Source organism: Rana temporaria, chromosome 8, assembly GCF_905171775.1.
Source record: "Rana temporaria chromosome 8, aRanTem1.1, whole genome shotgun sequence".
In the NCBI taxonomy this organism is placed as follows: Eukaryota; Metazoa; Chordata; class Amphibia; order Anura; family Ranidae; genus Rana; species Rana temporaria.
In genome coordinates this window covers 142,047,551-142,072,833 of record NC_053496.1, presented here as the reverse complement: position 1 = coordinate 142,072,833, position 25,283 = coordinate 142,047,551, and the positions used below count along the sequence as shown (strand labels likewise).

General features: G+C 43.9%; 1 protein-coding gene across 4 annotated transcripts in view; it reads right to left on the bottom strand.

Moving 5' to 3' along the window:
* LOC120909128 (catenin delta-1-like) overlaps window positions 1–25,283 on the bottom strand; it is a 144,520-nt gene that overhangs the window by 102,199 nt on the left and 17,038 nt on the right. For all 4 annotated transcript variants that reach the window (XM_040320795.1, XM_040320792.1, XM_040320793.1 and 1 more), the window contains exons 2-5: window positions 23,356–23,562; window positions 5,370–5,435; window positions 5,141–5,275; window positions 4,642–5,057 (exon numbers count right to left, since the gene is read on the bottom strand). In XM_040320795.1, coding sequence (XP_040176729.1) covers window positions 4,642–5,057; window positions 5,141–5,275; window positions 5,370–5,435; window positions 23,356–23,544 — 806 coding nt within the window. In that variant the 5' untranslated portion in view covers window positions 23,545–23,562. The remainder of the gene's footprint in view (window positions 1–4,641; window positions 5,058–5,140; window positions 5,276–5,369; window positions 5,436–23,355; window positions 23,563–25,283) is intronic.

Sequence of the window (25,283 nt, the reverse complement as noted above, 5' to 3'; positions counted from 1 at the left end):
ATATATTACAAATCCCCATACCTCCCTACCCATACTACTTAAAGTCCTAGAACTCTTCCACAAAGTATCCGGACTCAAAATCAATCTCAGCAAGTGCTCCGCTCTACCCATCAACATCCCCCCAGACTCACTCACTCTTCTCCAAACCAATTTCCCCTTCACATGGATTTCATCCTCAATCAAATATTTAGGTGTCAACATCACCCCACTTCATAATGGTCTCTTTAAGGCCAACTACACCCCCTTGTTCGCTCGTATTACCACCCTCCTGAATACCTGGTCCAAATATCATATTTCATTTTTGGGCAAAGTTTGTGCAATTAAAATGAATATACTCCCCAAATTATTATATTACTTTCGTACCATACCAATTAATGTCCCTAAATCTAAACTCGAAGCACTACAAAAAAGCATCAACAAATTTATATGGGCAGACAAAAAACCGAGATACAGCTACGCTTTACAATATAGATCTCAATCCAAGGGTGGTTTGGGTCTTCCCAACCTATGGAAATATTTCCTAGCCGCACGTCTCTCCCAGATTTCCCAATGGTACTCCCCAAATAAAAATATCCCCTGGATTAGCTTTGAGACCTCATCCATACAACCGTTACACCTTCAGGGAATTCTTTGGTCCAAATATGTTCTTTACCGAGACCTAATTAAACGCAATATTATAGTAGCTCACGCCTTCAAACTCTGGCAAACCTCCAGAGACATTTTTTCACTGGCTTCAGAAGTCTCTCCACTCACATCATTCTTAGGTGACCCCAGACTACCCCTTGCATATACAAACAATCATCTATTTTCCGCCTGGACTGATAGGGGACTAACATCTCTAGGCTCGCTGCAGTCTAAATGGTCATTTAGATCATTTGATTCCTTCCAAAAGGACTATAACTTCCCCTCTTCAGAATCTGAAAGATATCTGCTAATCAAATCTTTTTTTCTCTCGCACTTCTCACTTTCCACAAATCCTAATATCACGATATTCGAGAGAATATGTAAATCTACATCCAGAGATAGAGGCATGATCTCTAAGCTCTATAATCACCTTAATGACACCTCTGCCCCGGAAAAATCACATCCCATGATCCAATGGGAAACAGAATTAGATTTCACCCTCTCGCCTGACACTTGGCACTCCATGTCAGAAAACCTCCGTAAAAGCAATAAAGCGGTATCCTTTAGAGAAACACCCATAAAGCTATTTACAAGGTGGTATCTCACACCATCCAAAATCCATTCCTTCTACCCTTCAGTATCCCCTAACTGCTTCAGGGGCTGCCAAGCTGACGGTACTTTACTCCACACATTCTGGAGCTGCCCTCGTCTCTCACATATATGGTTGGAAGCAGCTCACAGAGTGGAAACCTCTTCCAAACACAAGATTGCCCTCACACCACAAATCTGCCTCCTATATGGTAATGCCCCAAATATCCCACTCCCATGCAACAGACTCCTCCACTCACTTTGTAGCTCAGTGCAATGGATGATAGCCCTTAACTGGAGGTCTGAGGAATTGGTATGGTCACAGGTTCTTGATAGAATGGAGCTATTGAAGCTTTCGGAGAGAATATTTCACACAATTAACGATAGCCTTCACATCTTTGAGGATAAGTGGTCATACTGGTAGTTCTCTGTGGTTGCTTCCAATGATGTTGTGATATTCCCTCAATCTCTGAAATAACGTTATCATATTCATTTTGAATGTACTCAGAAATATTCAATGCAAGATTGTTCACATGTTGCTTTAATATTTGTATACCTCCGAAAAATTTCTGTACTTTATATTTTTACCTATGCTTGTACTACAATATGCTCAATAAACTTTTGTAAACAGAAAAAACAGTAACAGGAAATGCCCCTCCCGACAGGGGGAGGGGGGGGGGATTTTGGGAGGAAGGGACCTCTCTGTTCCAGCAAACTGCAGCCTGCAGCCTGGAACCATGAGGAGGTCAGCGTTTTGCCTGCTTGCAGGCTCTGAGGAGGAAGACTGAATGGAGCATCGCCTGGAGGCCTGCAGGTAAGCAAAGCTCTCTGACACACACATATATTTTTATATAACACAGGCCCCACTCAATGCTTTTCCAACACTACAAGGGAGGTCACATCTTATGGGGAATAATACATAGAGAGCCATCCTATCTTTATGATATGTGACTAGTTTGCCAGATGCAGTGCATAACTTTAGGCATGTCCCCTGTGACCCCCCAGAAAAAAACCTGCTAAGAACCAAGTTCCGCAAGTTTTCCCCTCACTTACCTGCTCCATGCCGCAGGACTTTGCCAAGCAAGAGGCCCAATCTTCCCCCATCTCCGTGGGGATGTCTAGACCTTCAGGCCCTGGGTTCCTATGAAGGATCCACTGTCCTGGGCCCATATAGCACCCTGGCAACAGAAAACTTTAGGTACCCAAAGGTTTCTAAGTTCTGGGCCCAGGATCCAGCTCTCTAAAAAGAAAAGCATTATGGGCTATACCCCAAGGGTTTGGGGTCCGGTTACTGACCACTTTAGCGCTGAGGCTTTTTTGGACAGAACCGGTAGCTCACCTAATCCCAAGGATGCGGAGGCAAGCTAAACCATGACTAACACCTAAGACACTGGCGTAAAAACTGAGGTACTCCTCCTATGGGAGGGGGTTATATAGGGAGGGGCATTTCCTGTTTGAGATTGCCAGTGTCTACACCTGAAGGTACTCCATATAACCCATATAGTAATGAATGCCGCTCTGTGTCCCGTGATGTACGATAAAGAAATAAGGAATTTATTCCATTTTGGATTAAGGTTGTAACATAAAAAAAAAAAAAATGGAAAGTGGAAAAATACAAAGTACTTTCCAGATCCACTGTTTGATGGCAGCAGCCAAGGGCTTAATCACCAGTGCAAATAATAATGGCGACAGGGGATGCCCTTGGTGAGGCAGGGGAGCAGAGAGATGAGATCATCTCTCACCGACAGCCCCCCATTACTGCTGTTCGCCATCACTTGAAACCTACTACGCCAGGCCTGCCTCTGAACTAATGTTCACGCCTGTGCTGCCACCACTACAGTGACAACCCACATCTGGTGTCAAGCAACATTGCAAGTGACGATCCACATCTGGTGGCAGATTCTGCATTATGGCGAGTTGAACCATTTCATTCTATATTACAATGTAATAATAGAAATAACGCGCTTCAATTATCCTGACACCAGGTACATGACGGAGAGAAGGCACAAAGCCTTCAAAACTTATCAAATCAAACAGGAGAACCAACATTGGAACAATTACAAAATTACCCAGAATCAAAGAGGTTTACAAGGAGGGAACTTCAAAAAATAACACACCATTGTTTTAAGGTGAAAGAAGATAAAGAGAAATAGGAAAAAAGGGTGAAAAAAGGAAAGGGCAGAAAAAGGAAAGAAAGGAGCAAGAAAATACGTTTTTGTTTTTTTAAATGCAACTGAACCGCAACTGACCAGTGTAAAGAGCTGCAAAGTGATGCATTCTTCTTTTGCGTTTGTTCCGTTTTTAAGTAAAAAAAAAAAAGCGGATCAGTGTTAAAGCAGCCTAAGGCTCCGCTCACACTTATGTGACTTGTCGTGTGACTTTAGTACCCCCCCCCCACACACACACACACACACACAGCGAGTAAGCACTCCCTAGGCACACATTTAACACTTTGATCGCCCCCGATGTTAGCATATTTTATATCACTGTATTAGTGTCATTGGTCCCCAAAAATTGTCAAAAGTGTGAGGCCTCGAATTCAGCGAGAAACTCGGTCAGAGCCGGATTCTACCGAGAAACTCGTCGAGAAAATAGAGAACATGTTCTCTATTTTCTCGTTGTTCTATGGGAGAAGGTGGCCCGCCGAGCTCCTCGGCGGCTTCATCCCTGGACTCGACGAGGAACTCGATGTGTTTGGCACGTCGAGTTCCTCTGTCGTGTGTACGAGGCCTGAGGCGTCTGATTTGTCTGCCACAATATTGCGATATAAAATATAGCCCATAGTTTGTAGACGCAATAACTTTTGCGCAAACCAATCAATATATGCTACATGTAGCAGAATACACATTGGCCTAAATGGATGAAGAAATTTGATCTTTTACATTTTTTTATTGGGCATGCTTTATAGCAGAAATGAAAATAAATAAAATTTCCCCAAAATTGTTAGTCTGTCTGTTCATAGCGCAAAAAATAAGAACCGCAGAGGTGATCAAATACCACCAAAAGAAAGCTCTATCTGTGGGGGAAAAAGGATTTACATTTTATTTGGGTACAGCGTCGCACAATTGTCAGTTAAAGCAACGCAGTGCCGAATCGCAAAAGATGGCCTGGTCATGGGGGGCCTTCTGGAGCTGAAGTGGTTAATTGTGCACCAAAAATTTACATAGAAAACAATTTACCATCAAAAGCACAGAAAGCTGTTTGCAAAGGAGGGCCATTGCTCAGTGTGTGAGAGTAACAGACTCTCTGAAACAGTAATACATGTCCCCTTCTAAGTGGAAGACCGATACAATTAGCAGGGAGCAAAATCTTTGCAGACTCAATATATTTAACAGTAAACTTCAACTAGGCTTTTCCTCACTGGCCTGGGTCGCAAGCTATGAAGTCAAAGCAGACCAAGTTTGTACAAGAAAAGGATGATCAACTAACCTTAATCTTCTACGTGGGTCTGTTGAACTGGGACCCCTCCGTCCAGCAGTGGAATAATCTGGCCCATCCATATAACCACCAAGGCTCCTACGATCCTCCTCCAGTCCATAAGCATCCTCAGATGTATACCTGGCTGAAAGCAGGTCAGACTGGCTGCCTCCAAAACCAGCACCTCTGACTTGGGGTTGAGCACCATAACCAGGACCCCTATAGGGCTCAACAGAATGGTAGCGGTTGTTTGGTCTGGACAAGCTGCTGTAGCCAGGATGCTGTTGAGGTAGAACCATCTGCATTGGCTCTGTTCCAGGTCCTCGAAAATGGTAATTGCGGGGAACAGTGGTGTAGGCATTAACTCCGCCACTAACATCACGGTAAGGTCGATCCAATGTCTGCGAATACCCCATAGAAGGTTTTAACTAGAAAAAAGAAGAATGTATGCTGTGAAGGAACCTAGTTGTCATGGTCACAATAAATCGAAAACTTGCACGGAGGCACTTACTGTGATGTCACTGTGTCGGGGATCATCAGATATACTGTATGACAAGTAGGATGGGTCACCATCTGGTGGATAAGCCTCATCAACAGGATGACCGTGAATATCCATTCTGGCTGGGGAGTAAACAGGTGAAAGATCCTATATATACGAATAAAACAACACCATAAGTACAAAGTATTTAATACCCATAAGTCTACATGTTATCCAAACTCCAAACTACTACTTATCTCACCTGAGAGGTGTGTATATCTGTATATTTTTTCCGCTGCCCCTCTTGGGGGAGAACAATCCTCCCGTTCTGAAAAGACAATTATAGTTTGTTTATTTTTTAGTCTTCAAGGGAAATGACACACAAATAAAAAGTAAAACTAATAATTAGGATCATTTTCCTGTGAAACTTTATTAAAGGCGAAACAATTAAGGCGAAACTATGGGCAAAATCAAAAATGACATGGGCTGTCACTAGCATTACCCATCCAGTCTTTGTTTTTTTATGTCCCCGCATAACAGTTTTACTGCCCATCAAGCCTGCCAGCAAGCCTGTTACTTTTTTGAAATCCTTTAAAGTGGTTCCAAGGGCATTTTTTTTTATCTTAATGCATTCTATGCATTAAAGGGGTTATAAAGGTTCGTCTTTTATTTTCTAAATAGGTCCCTCTGAGCTAGTGCATTGTTGGTTCACTTACCTTTTCCCTTCTAAAGGTTTTTTTTCCATTTATCTGAATTTCTCATTTCCTGTTTCTCCTCAGTAAGCTTTCCACCATCATCCGAGCGGTGGAAAGTCATTTAGAACAGCTTACTGAGGAGGAACAGGAAGTGAGAAATTCAGACAAAGAAAAAAAAACATTTAGAAGGGAAATTGAAGGAAAAGGGTTAGTGAGCCAACAATGCACAACCTCCAAGGCAAAAAACCTTCAGGGTGCAGCCCACCCCTTATATTTACCTCTGAATACAGCAATATACATGAGAGCAGCGGAGGCAGGGCCGGGCCACAGCTGCTCCGCGTCCGAATGGACACAGGGAGCTATGGTTCGGCTGCCCCAAAAGCAAGCCGCTAGCTTTTGGAGCAGCCCAATGATTTATGGCCTGGACCTGCTGATCGGTCCTGACAAATTAAATCCTTCCCCTGCCTGTGTAAGTTTAAACACAGGGGAAGTGATGTCATCTCTCCTTGTGGAGTCTTATCGATTCCCGTTAGAGGAGAGAGGACGTTTAACAGTGAGTTGCACCAACACCAGTACACATAGGTACAGATTTAACCCCCTCGATCACCCCCCCCCCCCAGTTAACCCCTTCACTTGCTGTCATTGTGTCACCAATTGCAGTTATCAGATTTTTCACTGCATTGGTATCATTTGTGACTAATGAGTGTTAGGGCAGTTAGTAGTAGGCCCCATTAGGTCTAGGGTACCCCCCAAACCCCCCCTAATAACGTTTTTTTTTAACCCCTTGATCGCGCCCCCCCCCCCCCCAATTAACCCTTTCACCCCTTGTCGCCAGCATCACTAATAGATGTTTTTCTGATCACCGTATATCAGGGGTTGACAAATTTGCTTGGAATCTAGGAGCCAGGTAAAAAAGTTAGGAGCCAGAAAACGCGCCCCGTCCCGACGAGCTTGCGCGTAGAAAGCGAACACATACGTGACCAGTGCCCCCATATGTAAACGGTGTTCAAACCACACACGTGAGGTATCGCCGCGATTGGTAGAGCGAGAGCAATAATTCTAGCCCTAGACCTCCTCTGTAACTCAAAACATGCAACCTGTAGATTTTTTTTAAACGTCGCCTATGAAGATTTTAAAGGGTAAAAGTTTGTCTGCATTCCACGAGCGGACGCAATTTTGAAGCGTGACATGTTGGGTATCAATTTACTCGGCGTAACATTATCTTTCATAATATTAAAAAAAAAAAATGGAGATAACTTTACTATTGTCTTATTTTTTAATTAAAAAAAGTGTAATTTTTTCACCAAAAAAGTGCGCTTGTAAGACCGCTGCGCAAATACGGCATGACAGAAAGTATTGCAACGTTTGCCATTTTATTCTCTAGGGTGTTAGGATAAAAAATATATATAATGTTTGGGGGTTCTAATTAGAGGGAAGAAGATGGCAGTGAAAATAGTGAAAAATGACATTAGAATTGCTGTTTAACTTGTAATGCTTAACTTGTAATACCAACGGCCACCACCAGATGGCGCCAGCTCACACATCTGGTGGTAATAACGTGTAATACCAACGGCTCACCACCAGATGGCCCCAGCTCAAAATTTTTTTTTTTTTTTTTTTGCCCCCCCTTCCAAGCCAAGTCGCCAGGGCCCCATTTCTAGTCGCCATGGCGACCTGGCGCCCGGGATTTGTCGAGCCCTGCCGTATATGTTTCACTGGTGACGCTAGTTACCCAGTTAGTTGATTCATTTTACCGTCAGGTTTTTATAGCGTCAAGTAACTCCATATAATGCATAAAAGGTTTTGACACCCGCGATTGCCCCCCTAGTTAACCCCTTATCGCCAATGATCACCGTATTAGTGTTATGGGTGACAAAGCTTAGTTAATCTTTTATAGCGTCAGGGCACCCGCCGTATATTACCTAATAAAGGTTAAACCCCCCTGATCGCCCGGCGGTTATATCAGTTAGGTCTTAGCATCAGTCGGGGTCTGCGTCGCCCCAGGCAGTGACAGATTAGTGCCAGTAACACTAACACCCAAGCACGCACCATACACCTCCCTTAGTAGTATAGTGTCTTAACAGATCGTCCCCAGTAATTTAGGGTTTCCAAAAACGCAGAATTAGCGGGATCAGCCCAGATACTTAACCCCTTTGGCCAGCCCACCTAAGCGCAGCATCAAATCGATCACCGTCACTTACAAAACACTAAACACATAACTGCAGCGTTCGCAGAGTCAGGCTTGATCCCTGCGAATGCCAACATTTTTTTTGGTAGTATTTGAATCAGTCACTGACAGTCAGTATTAACCCTTTGTAACCCTTTATCGGCCGCTAGCGGGGGTTAAAACCGCACCGCTAGCAGCCGAATCCCGCGGCAAATCCGACGGTATAGCGCCGCTATACCGCCACCTCGCCTCCCGCCCAAGTGTGAAAGGGGCCTTAGGAGGCAAACGTTTCCAATGGAAGGTACACTAGTGAAGAGACCTACACGTTTCTGAGCATGACAAATAGTGAAGAGGAAGTCACCCATCTGTCAGATTTAGGCTCAGAATACGATCCAGTAGAGAGCAGCGGCACCCGGACAGATAAGCTCTGACAACGGAGTAGTGGTCCCTGCCAAGATCAGGCATACTCAACCCCGTTCTTCTGCTGTTGAGGTGCAAGAACCACAGGGCTCTCGTATGAAGCAGAGAGCCAGTACTAGTGCCGCTCATCCTTCTGGTTTAGAGGCAAGCACCAGTGGCCTAGTACATACTGGTTGTAGTCAAACCAGCACTGCAGTATCACGTGGAGAGTCCCATAACTGCAGTTCAAGCTGGTGCGGTGGCTAGCACAACTAGTGTCCCGCAGCCACCAAGAAGACAAAAAAAAGACAGGCCCATCGAGCCCATAGTGCCCTTCCTGCTGCATTTGCCAATCCGAATTGGGAGCCCACCACTTCTGCCATTCACTGACCAAACCGGAATTCAGGTGGAAAAAGTTGATTTTACATCGCTTGATTTTTATTCGCCATTTTTCACAGAAGATCTCTATACATCCATTGTGGACCAAATCAATTTGTATGCTGGTCAATTCATCGCCGCTAATCCCTATTTGACCCTTGCCAGAGAATGAAACCCTATTACAGTTTCCGAATTTAAGACCTTTCTGGGCCTAATTAAAGAGTGGGCTGTAGTCAAATTGGTCCACTGACCCAATTCATCATATGCCCGTGTTCTCTGCCTCCATGGCCAGGGAATGATACGAGCAGATCTTGCGGTTCATGCACTTCAATGGCATTGAACTCTGTTATCCTCGGGGTGACCCTGGACACGTTCGGCTCTACAAAATTCGGCCCCTTGTACTTCAACCAACTGTTAGCAGCCTTCTTTACTCCTGATTAAGTTGTCTGCGTTGACAAGTCCCAGATTAAGTTTTCTGCCCACTTGTCTTTCAAACAGTATCTTCCCAGCAAGCGTGCCAGAGACGGGGTCAAGATGTATAAGCTCTATGAGAGGGCAACAGGCTATACAGGGAAAATAGTTATATAGAGCCGGAGAACTGCCCAGACTACATGGGGAGTGCTGGTAAGATTGTGTGCGACTTGGTGTCACTCTTATGCAGAAAGGGGTACCCACTTGTACATGGACAATTATTACACACGCTAGCTGCTGAAAGGCATTTTGAGTCCATGGAATATTTTATATTTTGCCACAAGTTTCGAGAAAATTAAACACTTTTTTTTTTTTTTTTACACAAAGTTGTCCCTAATATATTGTTCAAACATGCCATGGGCATGTGTGGAATTACACCCAAAAATAAATTCTGCCGCTTCTCCCGAGTATGGGGATAAAGGTGTAAAATTGTGATTTTACTCCTCACTACCTATCACAGTTATGGAGGCCCTGAAATGTCCAGATGGTACAAACCCCCCCCCCCCCCCCCCAAATGACCCCATTTAAGAAAGTAGACACCCCAAGAGGCATCGTAAGTATTTTGAAGCTCTATTTTTTTTGGAAAATGAAGAAAAGATAAGAAATGCATTTTTATCTTTTTTCAAAACTTTGTGACAAAAAGCGAGATTTGCAAAATACTCAACATGCCTCTCAGAAAATATCTTGTCTACTTTCCAAAATAGGGTCATTTGGGTGGGTGGGGTTGTGCTGGTTTTCGGGGTCCTGTACGCGGCTAGGTTCCCAAAAAGTCACACACACGTGGTATCCCCATGCTCAGAAGCAGCAGAATGTATTTTGGGGTGCAATTCCACATACAACTATGTCACGTGTGAGCAATATATCATTTATTGACAACTGTGGGTAATATTTTATTTTTTTGTAAGTTTTTAAATCACACGCACACAAAAAATAAAAAAAATTAATAAATAAATAATTGGAACCACCATACCGCTCCAATTTCCTTGGGGTGTCTACTTTCAAAAATGGGGTCATTGGGGGGGGTTTGGGTTTGTACTGCCCTGCCATTTTAGCACCTCAAGAAATGAGATAGGCAGTCAACTAAAAGCTGCGTAAATTCCAGAAACGTACCCTAGTTTGTAGATGTTATAACTTTTGCGCAAAACAATACACGCGTATTGAATTTTTTTTTTACTAAAGACATGTGGCTGAATACATTTTGCCCTAAACGTATGATTAAAATTTCGTTTATTGGATTTTTTTTTTTTTATAAACAAAAAGTAGAACATCATATTTTTTCAAAATGTTCTGTCTTTTTCCATTTATATAAAAAAAAAAAAAAAAAAAAAAAATCGCAAAGGCAATCAAATACCATCAAAAGAAAGCTTTATCTGTGAAAAAAAAAAAAAAAAAAAAAAAAAGACGCACATTTTGTTTGGGTACAGCATTGCTTGACCACGCCAATTAGCAGTTAAAGCAGCGCAGTGCCAAATTGTAAAAAGTGCTCTGGTCAGGAAGGGGGTAAAAATCCTTCCGGGGCGGAACTGGTTAACTAGTTAAGCAATTATCCATTGGGTCAGTTAGGCTACTTTCACAGTAAGGTGCTTTACAGGTGCTATAGCCAGTAGTGTATTTAGGTTTTGTGCTGCCCTAGGCCTTACTAAACTCGTGCACCCCCTAATTTGAATGTTACCCACCCCTCCCTGTGAACGCCACTCCCCTTTCTGTTTAAGGCCCACCTTGAATTTTTTGAGTGGGGAAACCAGTTTTTATGCCCTGGGGGGGGGGGGGGGGGGTGATGGATTCCCTTAACCTCTTCCATACAGGGCAGTTATACACACATCCATACCGGGCCTATTCTGGCACTTCTCTCTTACATGTACAAATCATCATTTTTTTGCTAGAAAATTACGCAGAACCCCCAAACATTATATATGTTTTTTTAGCAGACACCCTAGGGAATAAAACGACGGTCATTGAAACCTTTTATTCTGCACGGTATTTGCGCAATAATTTTTCAAACACCTTGTTTTTGGGAAAAAATTGTTTCATGAATTAAAAAAATAACAAAACAGTAAAGTTAGGCCAATTTTTTTGTAAAATATGAAAGATTATGTTACACCGAGTAAATAGATACCCAACATGTCACGCTTTAAAATTGCGCACACTCATGGAATGGCGCCAAACTTCGGTACTTAAAAATCTCCATAGGCAACGCTTTGAATTTTTTTTACAGGTTACCAGTTTAGATTTACAGAGGAGATCTAGTGCTAGAATTTTTGCTGGCACTCTAGCGCACACGGCGATACCTCACATATGTGGTTAAAACGGCGTTTACATATTTCGGCGGGACTTGCGTGTGCGTTCGCTTCTGCGCGCAAGCTACTGGGGACAGGGGCGTTAAAAAATAATTTTTATTTCTTTTTTTTTTTTTTTTTTTTTACATATTTATTTCTTTTTTTACACTTTTTTTTTTTTTTTTATTATCACTTTTATTCCTATTACAAGGAATGTAAACATCCCTTGTAATAGGAATGTGTGTGACAGGTACTCTTTATGGAGAGATGCGGGGTCAATAAGACCCCACATCTCTCCTCCAGACCTGAAAGCATGAGATCGGTGAAAAAAAATTCACAGATCTCATGTTTACCGTTGCTTAGCAGCCGCAATCGCGGCTTTGTTTACTTACGGGGACCCGGGCGTGACGTCATCACATCGCGCCCGGGTCCTCCGACGGTCATAGAGATGACTGGTGACCATCTGGTCACCAGTCATCTCTATGCTTCCTGCGAGCGCCGGACGATTCGTTCTCCGGGCCCCCGATGGCACGGGAGAGCCCGGAGAAGCACCGGATGGCGGCGGGAGGGGGGGGGGTGTCCCCTCCCGCCGCCTGCAAGAACGATCTAGTGGCGGAACTGCCGCTATGATCATTCTTACGTTGTGCAGAATCACCGGCACAAGAGAATGATATCTGAATGATGCCTCTAGCTGCAGGCATCATTCAGATATCCCCCCCACAAAGCCCAGGACGTCATATGACGTCCACTCTGAACGGCAGAGGTTCTTTGTGGACGTCATTTTACTATGGGCCGGTAGGGAAGTGGTTAATATGCATAGATTTCCTCTCACTTCCTGTTTGGCTAAGGGGCAGAAAGTGAGGGGAAATCTCTGCAATGGGACGGGGATGGTAAAAAATTACCTGACACGGGCTATAACTTTCCCTTTTTTTATTATTCCTTTTGGATAAAGTAAGTGTTGCCTATAGTTCTACTTTAAGCAGAAATTTATGATCATTTTATGGAGAGGACTAAAGCCCTGTACACACGCTCTGTTTTCTCGGCGGTAAAAAGTCAGCCGAGCAAACCCTGGGGAAAGCCGAGAACCCGGCAGGAAACCGGTCATGGAGCTTTGGCCGGGAACACATCGCCACTGCCTCGCAGTGTTTCCCATAGGCAAGTAGTAATTCTGGCGAGGAAAAAAAAAAAAAACGCCGGGAATCCCGACGGGAAATTAGAGAGAATGTTCTCCATTTTCCCGGCTGTTTTCCTGATGGGAAAACTGCGAGGAAGCATACACACGTCCAGTTTTCCCTGCCAAATGCTCTCCTGGCAGTTTTCTGCCGGGAAAAATCGGTCGCGTGTACGAGGCTTAAGAAGATATAACCATGCCAATAGTGCAGCAGAAAACAGCACAGTGAGGAAGGTTTTTGGTCCAGGCTGATAGGACAGTCAAAATTAGAAGCAGCTTGAGTTACACCAACAGTGTAGCGCAAGCCGGCGGGGACTCTTTCCGTGCTGCCCCCCTGCAAAGTGCTGCCCTAGGCCTTGTTGGCCTAGGCCAGGATACAGCGTTGGCTATAGCGCCAAAAAGCACCTCTCCTCTCACTCCAATGTGAAAGCCCGAGGGCTTTCACACTTGCGCGGTGCGGTGGCAGGAAAGAAGCTCAATTAAAACATGCAAAAGAGCACCAAAAAAAAAAAAAGCTGAAATAAAAGCTCAAATGCCTGTAGAAGCAGCTTTGTTTTCTTTGAGCTGCTTTGGCTCCTTGCACACTGCAGCTCAAAAAATAAACAGATTTTTATTTTTATTTTAATAACAAATGTACTTTTACAGGAATTTGAGCTTTTATTTCAGCTTGAGGAAGCTTGTGTTTTTTGTGCTCTTTTGCATGTTTTAATTGAGCTTCTTCAAGCACAATTATTATTTTATTTTTTTTCACAAACGCTCACTTCAGCTCATTTTTGTACTTTTGAGCTTTTTTGCGCACTTGCATGTCTTTTCTGCTCGAAAGCTCCTCTCAAAAAGTGAGTTTGGTGGGGGCGTTTTTTGTTCTGCCTGTAAACTCCTGAAAAATCCATAGTGTTCATGGACAAATTGGCTAACAAAAGGGGAGTTTCCAGGCAGGAAAAAAGTAAAAAAAAAAAAAGCTCAAAAGCAAACCTCTTTCCCTCACATGCTCCACAATTACAGAATTTTTGGCTAGTGAATCAAGACCAAGTTTATTAGAAAGCTGGGATGCTTTTAAAGCGGTCCTGCAGGGAATGTTTATAGGCCAGGTTAGTGGAGTTAAACGCAACACGCACAGTTTATGTGCCAAACTTGAGCAACAGGTGCAACAATTGGAGCAAGTGTTGACAACCCTAGCCCATACGCTAAATGTGTTGAGGCCCCTTTCATACTTGTACGACTTCAAAGTCGTGCGACTTTGCCACGATTTCACCACGATTTTGGATCAGTACTACTTTGTAGACTTTGCCACAACTTTGGCATTAACCAATGAAAACATACATGGTGTGAGGTAATTTCTTTTTCTGCCATAGTTGTTTCCAGTTCCTGTTTGCTTCCTGGTTGTGACAGAAAATGTTTGCTACTCAATATATTGCCACAGCAGTTGTCATTGCTGCTGCTGCTGCAGTACATGAGAAAGAAGAGGGGGAGAAGCGGAGGACAAGGACATCTTTTTTTGGACTGTTTGGAGCACATTGTTCCTAAAGGAATAACCAGGAAGTGAATGTGTGCTAGAAAAATGTGCTTGGGAGGGGCTACTATGCTGAAAGGATTGGGTGGGACAAGGGTCAAAAAGCTGCTTGTGCTTACAAAGTCGTACTAAAATCGTGTCTATTTTTCAGGTACGATTTGCATGCTACTTGAGGGTTTAACATTGAGGTCTATGGACATCAACTCGCATGTAAAGTTGGACCAAAGTAGTGCAGGAACTACTTTGAAGTCGGCACTACTTAAAGTCGTGCCAATATGAATGAAAGTCATTGAAAATCATGGAGAATGACTTGTCTGATGATTTTGCAGTCCAAAATCGTGGGACAAGTCGTATAAGTGTGAATGGGGACTTACTGTGGCAGTGTAAATGGGCCCACAAAACAGCCTCATGTAAAAACTTTACACCCACAACTGGCATCAACTGATGCTGCCACATCCACCTTATAAAGTTTGGTGAATGTATAAACAGGACAGCCAGGTTTTATAAATCTGTAATACTGATGCCCGATGATGAAAAGCCCAGAATGCACTTACTGCCCTGGTTGAGCAAGTCATTACCAGTAATGGTGGTTCCTGGTGCTTGATGGCGCACACTAGTACAATAGTTCGCTGGATGAAGCAAGAGACTGTAGTCATCAATGCTGCTAGACCCTCACTCTGCAACCAAGAACATGCAGCCCGTTTTAGAAACCCAACTGTGGGATTCAGGTAAAGTCACTTCCTTAGGGTATACTGGATTAGGGAACAGTGAGCGATGTCAGTATGTCTTCATTCAAGTGGAAGGCAGACACCACTTTTGTCAAAAAGGAGAGTCCTGATTGCAGCTTTATCCTTATGCAACATCAAACATGGATTGTAGGATGAGGCCACCAGTTCTGCTATAAGGCGTGCCGAAGATATGGAAACTACAAAAACGTCACTTTCTGTGGCAATGTCAGCAGCAGTATCTCTTGGTTGCTTTTGAAGGGCGCTTTTTGCGGAACCATTCGTACCAGGTTAGAATCCCACAGCATGAATGGTGGTCTTATAGAAGCACAAACATGCTCATCTCTCTCATGCTCATGAATGAAAGTGTGGACAAGTGGCAACAAAACCAGCAGCCGTTTGACCAGCTTAAAGTGAGATTAAAGGCCTTTGTTTTTATTAAACAATCAGGTTATACCTGCCTGCTCTCTGCAGTGGTTTTTCAGTGCATAGAATGCATGAAGGTAAAAGAAAAACCTTCATTGTTTTCAATAACGGTCGTTCACATACATGCATTGCGATTCCTCTACGAATGCGATAAAAAAAAAAAAAAGGGGTCTTGCGAATTTAGTCTCCATAGACATCAATGTAAATCGTTGTGGAATCGCATTGATGGTTCACATATGTGCGAATTCTACCACACTACTCTCCACAAAAACCAGGAAGTACACAGGAAGTTCCATTGGCTAGATCATTTGCAGCCATGTCCAACTCCTGAAATTCGCAGTAAAATAGCGGTAAATTCCCACCTCACAGGACAAAAAAAACGGAACAAATTCACAGCGCAGCAGTGTGAACCAAGCCTAAAAGGCCAAGTTCACCTTTTTTCCACCCCCATGTACCAATAATGTACCTGGTTGCAGAAAAATACAAGCCTTCTTTGATTTGGAGTACAAAGCCATTCATTAGTCCTTGCTGTATTTCTTAGAACACTTTAGATACTCCCTTGTATAGAGACAGAGGAACCAGTACGACACAGGAAGGAGTTTAACAGCTGACCTCATTAGCAAACCAACTACGCTTTTACAGTACCCCCGGCTTATCCCCACGCATGCATTTGCCGGCTTCCCCAGGGCCCCTTCAGACGGGTTCAGGGTGCATGCAGCCAACAGTACACCCTTGATGTATTGCAAACGCCTGCCTGATTGGATAGATGGTGTGTCCCATTATATCGTGTTGGTAATCTAAAAAGGAGATTGTACAGTTTGTATAGTGTATTGCCAAATTTATGCACCCAAAATTACCTGGTTGCGCTTTCTGTGTAATGAATTGTTAACAGCACACCAAACACAGAAGCAAAAACACTTTGACACATGAAAACACAGGTGACAAATACAGTAAAAAATTAGCAAATCGCACTTTGCCAAAATGTCTGTTAAACCAGGGCTTGACAAATTTGCTTGGAATCTAGGAGCCAGCTAAAAAAGTTAGGAGTCAGGAATGCGCCCCGTCCCGCCAAGCTCGCACGCAGAAGCGAACGCATATGCGAGTAGCACCCGCATATAAAAGCAGTGTTCAAACCACACATGCGAGGTATTGCTGCGATTGGTAGAGCGAGAGCAATAATTTTAGCCCTCCTCTGTTACTCAAAACATGCAACCTGTAGAATTTTTTAAACGTCGCCTATGGAGATTTTAAAGGGTAAAAGTTTGTCGCCATTCCACGAGCGGACGCAATTTTGAAGTGTGAAATTTTGGGTATCAATTTACTCAGCGTAACATTATCTTTTACAATATACAAAAAATTGGGCTAACTTTACTGGTGTCTTATTTTTTTTTTTTTAAAAGTGTATTTTTTCCCAAAAAAGTGCGCTTGTAAGACCGCTGCGCAAATACGGTGCGACAGAAAGTATTGCAACGACCGCCATTTTATTCTCTAGGGTGTTAGAATAAAAAAATATATATGTTTGGGGGTTCTAATTAGAGGGAAGGAGATGGCAGTGAAAACAGACAGGGGAAGCTCTATTAGCAGATCACAGAAAGAAGCATAGGCCTGCAGAAGGCAGCAAAGCTGTGACCTCAATTACCGGCCGGCGCAGCGGGGGCGCACGGAGACACAGGATACCCCAGTTGTGCTGCCCCAGGTCGCTAATTCTAGTCGCAATTGCGACCTGGCGCCCGTAGCTTGTCGAACCTTGTGTTAAGCTACTTTGCCAGGTGTAGCACAGCCCATTGAAGTCAATGGGCTGCTCTATGTGTGTCACTGGATAAACAAGCCAAACAACACGTGCTAGCACTGCACTAGGTTTGAGTGGGGCCTGAAAGTGAAATTGATGCTTGTGTTGTCATTACACGTTAAAGGCTCCCCAAGTGCAAACGCATCAAAAAACGTGGTAATGCACCGTCCTCCGCTATAAAAACAAAAAAAAGTTTTGGAGCTTCTCTGGGGCGAGGCTTGCATGTTGGGAAGCCAATTCAAGTGAATGGACTGTCCCATGTGCGACAACTTAAAACACTTCAAACATCCAAAACAAATGTATGCAGGAATGTGAGTTTTCACTAAGGGGAGATGTGAACAAGGCCTGACAACCGAGTGTCTCTGTTCACTCCCTCCTTTGTACTTGTATAAAGATGTCCTTATACCATGCAATCTGATGGTACAATTGCCTTTAGATTTACTAGAACTTTGGAATAAGAGGACACACCTGAACAATCCATTCAATTTGTATCAAATCAGACAGGCCCTTGTACTACAGAGCTGATGGGAGATCTAAAGAAGATTGTACAATCGGATTTTAGAGAAAGCGAATGGAAGGCGATATTGTAATGAGGGAGATGTGGTCCAGAGTGGTGAATACACCCTATCACACCCTCTTCTGTAATGCAACAAGCAAAAGCTTCTGGGAGATGACCTAGCAGGAAGTGACAGCTGAGCAAATGATGGAATCTGAAAATCCTTTCAAAAATACAACTGACAAGATATTAAACCCCCTGTGGATAAGGTAAGCGAGAAAAAAATAAAAATAAATCAAGAAAACGCTTCTATCATGAAAACTGAAATTCTGCCGAAAAGGTGAACGTATCATTCTATGCACTAGAGAGAGGCCAGTTGTTGATAACGGTTTGACACGTACCTGCTCCCACTTTCGGTCGGGCCGCCTAGGCAACTCAAGCAGAAGCTTTCCTCTCCCCCTCCCTACCAGAATGATTCTGGGACACGTCACAGGTCCCAGAAGATTTCCCGGCCATTAAGGACATGCACAGCGTGCCTCAGGCTGTGCGCACTTGGCTGTAAAGCCACAAGCTGTCACATCTGGGTGCCCACACTAGTAATGCCAGTAAGAGGCGCGGGAGGGAACCGAGGCTTCGGGCAGCCGCATCGCTGGATTGTGAGACAGGCGAGTGTGTTTATTAAAAGTCAGCAGCTACACTTTTAATAAAAACACTCGAAAAGGCTGGAACTCCACTGGCACTCCACTGGCACCAATGTTTCGGTAAACACTCGAGGAGCCATGGTTAGCCAAAACGCAAAAGTTGCAAATTGTTAGTTGCTTCTCTCCCAGCGCAAGGACTTCTGGTGCTCCTGGTAAATGGGTACATGAAGGTATGAATCTCTGCTCTCTACATATGCCAGGAAGTTTCCCTGAAGTTGGAATACCACTACTGAAGGGTTCGACTATCTTCAACTTTTGGATTTTTACCAACTTCATGACCTGGATGAATTCCCCTTCCATAAAGAGGTTTTAGGAAAACCCCTGAAAACTTTATGTGGCCAGGAGTCCCTTGATTGCCTAATGCAAGTCCCACAACCTTTGAAGAGACAAGCACAAGTTAAAGGTGGAACCCCTCTGCAGAGGAAGTGCCTGGTACGTGACGTTACTCCCCGAGGATACCACTTCATTGTTTGATACATGAGCTAGCCAATAGTTTGCAAACACTTGAAGTTGTCCACCGACCTTGAACTGGACAGGAGGGAGCAAAACCCCCTTTATAATTTTCTGGCATTTCCCTGTGTTAAATAATGCAATGTCTCCAGAGTATGTGCTTTATTAAAAAATGCAGTGTACCTTATTTCACAGCGCTGCTCACTCGACCACCTGCCGTTCCCTTTCCCGATCTGACAGCTACAGCGGGAGGAGCAAAGAATTCCTTGCCGAAGGAGGAGACCAGTCACGTGAGCGCCGCTTGGAAATAAGGAATACAGGGGCTTTTTTTAAATAAAGCACATACTCTGGAGATATTGCATTATTTAACATAGGGGATTGCCATAAAATGATAAAGTTATGATAGCAGCAGGAGGGGAGGGCACTGTTACAAGCCGACAGGCAGGGAGTCAGAGCTCAGCAGCCCTAATAGACCATAGTCAGTTTACAGGGGGAGGGCAGAAACTGTCAGGATCAGCCAGGAATTTCAGGGGATATAGTGGGGTATTTACGCAGCACAAGCACCATGCTGTTATTTATGCTTTAACCACTTCAGCCCCAAAAGATTTCCCCCCTTAATGACCAGGCCACAATTGCACAGCGTGCAACGCTGTACCCAAACAAAATTTAGGTCCTTTTTATCCACAAATATAGCTTTCTATTGATGTCATTTAATCACTTCTGCGGATTTTATTTTTTGCGATATAAACAAAAAAACAACAACAAAAAAACATCATTTTGAAAAAAAATATAATAACTTTTTACATTTTGCTATAATATCCAAAAATAAATAACTAAAAATAAAAAAAGTCATCAGTTTAGGCCAATATGTATTCTTTTGGTAAAAAAACGGAGGGGATATATTTATGGCATTTTTTTTTTTTTAGTAATGACGGTGAACAGCGATTTAGTCGGACACTTGACACTAGTGAATTTTTTTACAGCGAACAGTGCTATAAAAATGCACCGATTACTATATAAATGACACTGGCAGGGAAGGGGTTAAAACGTGGGGGGGGGGAATCAAATGTTCTCCCTGGGAGAATAATGACGGAGTACAGAGATATCGCTGTTCCTAATCACGAGGAACAGATGATCACTCTGTACTTCCCTATCAGAACGGGGATCTGTTTGTTTACATTGACAGATCCCCATTCTGGCTCTCCGTGGAGTGATCGCGGGTGAGCGGTGGAGATCGCGGCCAGCAGCCACGTTTATCAGCTCCACCACCGTGCAGCGGCGCGCACTCCACCCGCTATAGCTCTTAAAAAAGAGCCGACATAGCGGTACAGTGATTTGGGGGAACGAGCCGACCTGTCGCAATATGACAGTGGCTGGTTGGCAAGTGATTAAAAAGGGAACAGGATCTTTTTTTTTTTTTTTTTTTATACAGTAACAAAATGAAAAAAAAGAAGGGACAAAGCTTGACCCTTCTTTTTTTTCCACAGAGGGGGGGATTTCCCTAAAGTGTGTTTCGTTTTGTTTTTTTATACTGGTTGAACTGTTGTCTTTATTCAACCTTACCAACACCTTAGGGACTGAAAAGATATGCCCAGGTTTGCAACATGAATCCTTGGCTTTTTAAAGCCGAGGCAAGAATGTACTCTTTCCTACATGTTTTAAAGGAGTAGGCACACAAATCTTCAAATTACCTCCAGCAGTAACCCCACTAAGGGGGGGGACCAGTCAGCCACACTACCTGGTATACTTGTGTCTTAAAGTACTCCAGCTTTTCCTCCCCAAAACAACTGATGCATTGTGCATGTAAATGAATCGCAACCTTATTGTCAGTTTGTGTGAAACTTGCCTACTTTAGCTATATAAAGCAGGTTTTTGTATCGGATGCCACTCCTTCTCCTGGCTGAATTTCAAAGTTCTCCGACCTCCTATTTCCTTCCTTTACCAGTCCTGATACTACATGTCCCATGATCCTTTAAGCTTCTATAGGATTTAGGGCAGGCTATGGGAGTCACTTATAACAGTTCTGGGAGTTGATAAGGGTGGGTTCAAATGGCATTCTAATGTAAATATCGATTTTCAATCAAATGGGCACCAAGAGTATGCCCAAAAATCGTTCTTACTGTTTTTTTCCTTTACATTCTAAACGCTCATCATCGATATTAGCCACCCCTATTAGTCCCTAATCCCACGCATGCACAGTAATAGATCAAGGTGCTCAATGTCCACAATCCTCTTCACATTGCAGAGGACGTAATCGAGTCTCACGTGATGTCGACACTCGGAAATGATGCAGCCCCGGCATAGACCCTGCATTTTTCCGTCAGGGTCTCTGCTTGCCTGGAAAAATAGGAAATAAGGCACATGCGCGGGTGACTTGGGAAGTGAAAAGAATACAGGAAAGGCAAGCAGGTAAGGAGACTTTCATATAGCGCAACTCATTTTAAAACCTGCAATTGTCCATTTACAGAAAAGTCGTCTGAAGTGATACAACTCCTTTTCAACGCCTGTCAAATGCTCTCTGAAGAGTGATCCAAATGCAGATCAGTCTGCAAATCAGGTGTAGGTGTGTCATGCCGCTCTTGCAGCATGCCAAACAAAGAGCTTACTGCAAGACTACAGAGGAAGGTTATCAGGAAGGCGCTTTGTTCATATGTAAATGAACCAGTTCACAGAGAACTATGCTCCGGGAGGGCAGGGTCTCTATGTTCACATGGGTCAGCATATTTACCTGGGCAGGAATGTATTATAATTGTGATCCATTCAATCCTGCCCAGCAGCGGCACAGCTAGCTTTCAGAACAGGCTGTGTATAAAGGCATTTCCTATTTGATATTCAATAATGCTGTGATCTGTAAGGTGGGACTTGGGAGCTTTAGACTCTTCCTGTAGTTATGACTGAGCAGGACTGAATGCCAATTAGGCTGTATTTAATCCCACCCACCATCAGAGCTGTGAAGCAAATTACATAATTTGCACAGTCTCAAAGACTACAGTGGGGTGCGTTTTAGGCTAGAGATGGAGCAGAAAGTTGTTATGGAAGGGTCTTGGTCTACACCAAACTATACAGACTGTCAACATGGTACAAAGCCACAACTAAACCAAGAATACCAGAGGATCTGCAAACAGAGCAACATGGTACAGAGGTATGATCTATGCTGGCACTGATTAGGGTTGTCCCGATACCGATACTAGTATCGGTATCGGGACCGATTCCGAGTATTTGCAGGAGTACTTGTACTCCCGCAGAAGCCCCCGATGCCAGATCCGATACTTCCCCCCCCGCCGCCGCTACGCCGCATCCCCGCTGCCGCTTGGTTAATACAGGCGGGGAACATTACAGCTTTCATTTGAATAGCTGTAGTGTTTCCCGCCGTGTATAAACACTCCCCCTTGCTCGGGTGATCTGTCCAATCCCAAGCAAGGGGGAGTGTCTATACGCAGCGCTGCGCGAAACACTACAGCTATTCAAATGAAAGCTGTAATGTTCCCCGCCCGTATTAACCAAGCAGCGGCAGCATGCAGGTAAGGGGGACATGGCTGCATATGGGGGGAGGGGGACATGGCTGCATATATGGGGGGGGGGGACATGGCTGCATATATGGGGGGGGGGGGACATGGCTGCATATATGGGGGGGGGGGGCATGGCTGCATATATGGGGGGGGGGGGGGACATGGCTGCATATATGGGGGGGGGGGGAGACATGGCTGCATATATGGGGGGGGGGGACATGGCTGCATTTGGGGACACATTTAAAAAAAAGTATCGGTATTCGGTATCGGCGAGTACTTGAAAAAAAAGTATCGGTACTTGTACTCGGCCCTAAAAAAGTGGTATCGGGACAACCCTAGCACTGATCATTCCATTCAGTTCTAGTGAAAAGAAAGTTGGAGTTCAGCTTTAAAGTGGTTGGTGCCCCGAAAGCACAATGACCCTGACCCCAGCAGGTAAGCCCATATTGAGGAGAACTCTAAGGCCTTTATACCATCAATACATTACCTCCCATATATTAAAATAGAATTAGGGGAAAATGGGTCAAAGAGCAGGAGGACAGTAAGGAGATATTCATTGCACCTTAAACAACGAATACTAGCAGCTATAGCTGTCTGCCATGGTACTGCAGACCAACACCATTTGGAGCAGAGGTGGTACAGGCCTTGAGGAAGATACTGTGAAAAACGGCGCATTTTAGCCAGTCACATGTGCCCCCTTAGGGTAAAAACTCCAAAGGGCTGTCTATTTGTAAACCATGCAGTCGCAACCAAATTCAGACGGGGCAAGAAAAAGAAAAATTTCCATGTTCAAGACTCTATATTCTAACTACTAGATACCAGGCTAATAACCTAGTTGTCTACAAGCAGGAGCCACCCCTGGGCTATCTTGTTTTCGTGTTTAAGTGGTGATAAACATAACGTGTATCCACAATGCAAAAACGTGCATCCCTTTTGCAGGCACATGGCAATGAATTAACTGCCCTAAACACAATGTGCAAAATGGTGCAAACACATGCTCAAAAGCTGCATCCTCCAATTAACAAAATAAACATTTATATATATATATATTACAAAAAAAATTATACACTAGCAGTGTTAATTACCTGCTGGCGACGGGTGAGGGTGCCATTGGCTTGAGTGGAAGTGACCTCCTGGGGGGTCACCCACACCCGGTCCAGCTGAGCAGTGACGTGTCTCCTCTCTTCTTCCAGAGCACGAGACAGCAACTCAAACTGTGCTTCCTGCGCTCTCACCGAGGCCAAGATACTGGCCGGACTCTCAGAATCATCCATAGAAACAGGAAAGAGAAACTGAAGAAGGAGAGATCATAGAGTGAAGGTGAATGAGGGAACAGAAAGACAGTGGATTGGAAAGGGGGGTGACAAAAGGAAAAGAGGGGGTGGGGGGGGGAAACAGACACCAAAATTAAAACAAGCAAAAAAGAGACAGTCCCAAAAACCATAGATGATTACTTTCACAGCAGATTGTTTCTAAAGGGAAACTATAATGGTTTGGGGGGGGGGGGGGGTCAATGTATACTTTGTTAATATTTTCTTTTCAAACCGACATGAGAAAGTTTTGATTATATATTTTAAATCAATTCTCTAGCTTTTAAAAAATTAAGTTTTACAAATAAATACATGTCAAAGGGAATTCCATATCACTAAAAAATGTAATTTAATGGGATAGCACATCAGTCTCCATTCAGGCAGTGTAAACCTGGGACTAAGGCACCAAGTGGAGGGGGGGGGGGGTGGTGATTGTTCTGTGTTTGAGTTGAGTTATTAAACTTTAAAAGAAAGTTTTTTTCTTCTCATTCCTAACCAAGAATGAATGAGAATATACACAAAACCACTATAAAGTCCCTTTAATTAAACAAAGAAAATTGTACATATTACTTTTTGCAAGCCGGGTGTGAAAAGAGGAATTCCAAAGACGATCTCAAATTGTTCAACAAGAGGGAGAAATCATCATTAATTCCTGACCACAGTGAAATTACCATGTATTAGATTGCGAGTCTAGGAGTAGGAAATTAGGATGGAACAATTTTCAGCTACTGCAATCTATTAAAGGGGTTCACCCCTGTTCAATTTCACACCATCAGGGGCTGATGAAAAAGCCAAAAATCTGCTTGGGCTGCATAGGGTTTAGCCATTAACATACACAAAGAAATGTTTGCAGCACTCCAAAGATTTATTACAAGAATAAAGCAGTAGTAAACCACAGATAAAGCGGAGGTTCACCCTAAAACAATTATATACCGTTACATCCAGCATACTGCTGGCATCTACAGTATGCTGGTATTTTTCCGCTGTACATACCTTTTTTATAGTTCTTTTCACCCGGCTTCTCACTGCCCCGGGGAGTAGGCGTTCCTATGAAGATGCGTAGATGATTGACGTGCGGGTAAGGTGCGTCACGTGTTCTGAAAATAGACGAACTAGGACTCGGCTTTATACAGCGCCTGCGCAGTCAGCTTTACAGGCAGGCGCCGTATAGAACCGAGTCCTAGTTCGTCTATTTTCAGGAACGCGTGACACGCCTTACCCACACGTCAATCAACTACGCCTCTTCATAGGAACGCCTATTCCCCGCGGGAGTGAGAACACGGAGCCGGGTGAAAAGAACTATAAGACGGATAGTACAGCGAAAAAATACCAGCATACTGTAGATGTCAGCAGTATGCTGGATGTAATGGTATATAGATGATTTTTAGGGTGAACCTCCACTTTAAAGAAAAAAAAAATCCCCTGCAAAGCAATGTCATAATGTGCTAGTATGCATCGCATACTAGCACATTATGAGAAACTTAGCTGAAAACAAAGCCCTCCATCAGCACGCTGTCACCGCTGCAGAGGCTTCCATCTTCATTCCTTCCGGGTTTGCGCCCTCCAGCTACATGAGTGGTTGGGGGTGCGTGGACGTCACTCCCACACGTGCGCGGGAGCCGCTGTTTACGGCACAGGCTCTGAAGGTCCAGCACAGTATACCAGACCAGAGCACAAGCCCCGGTGACGTCACTGGCTGCATG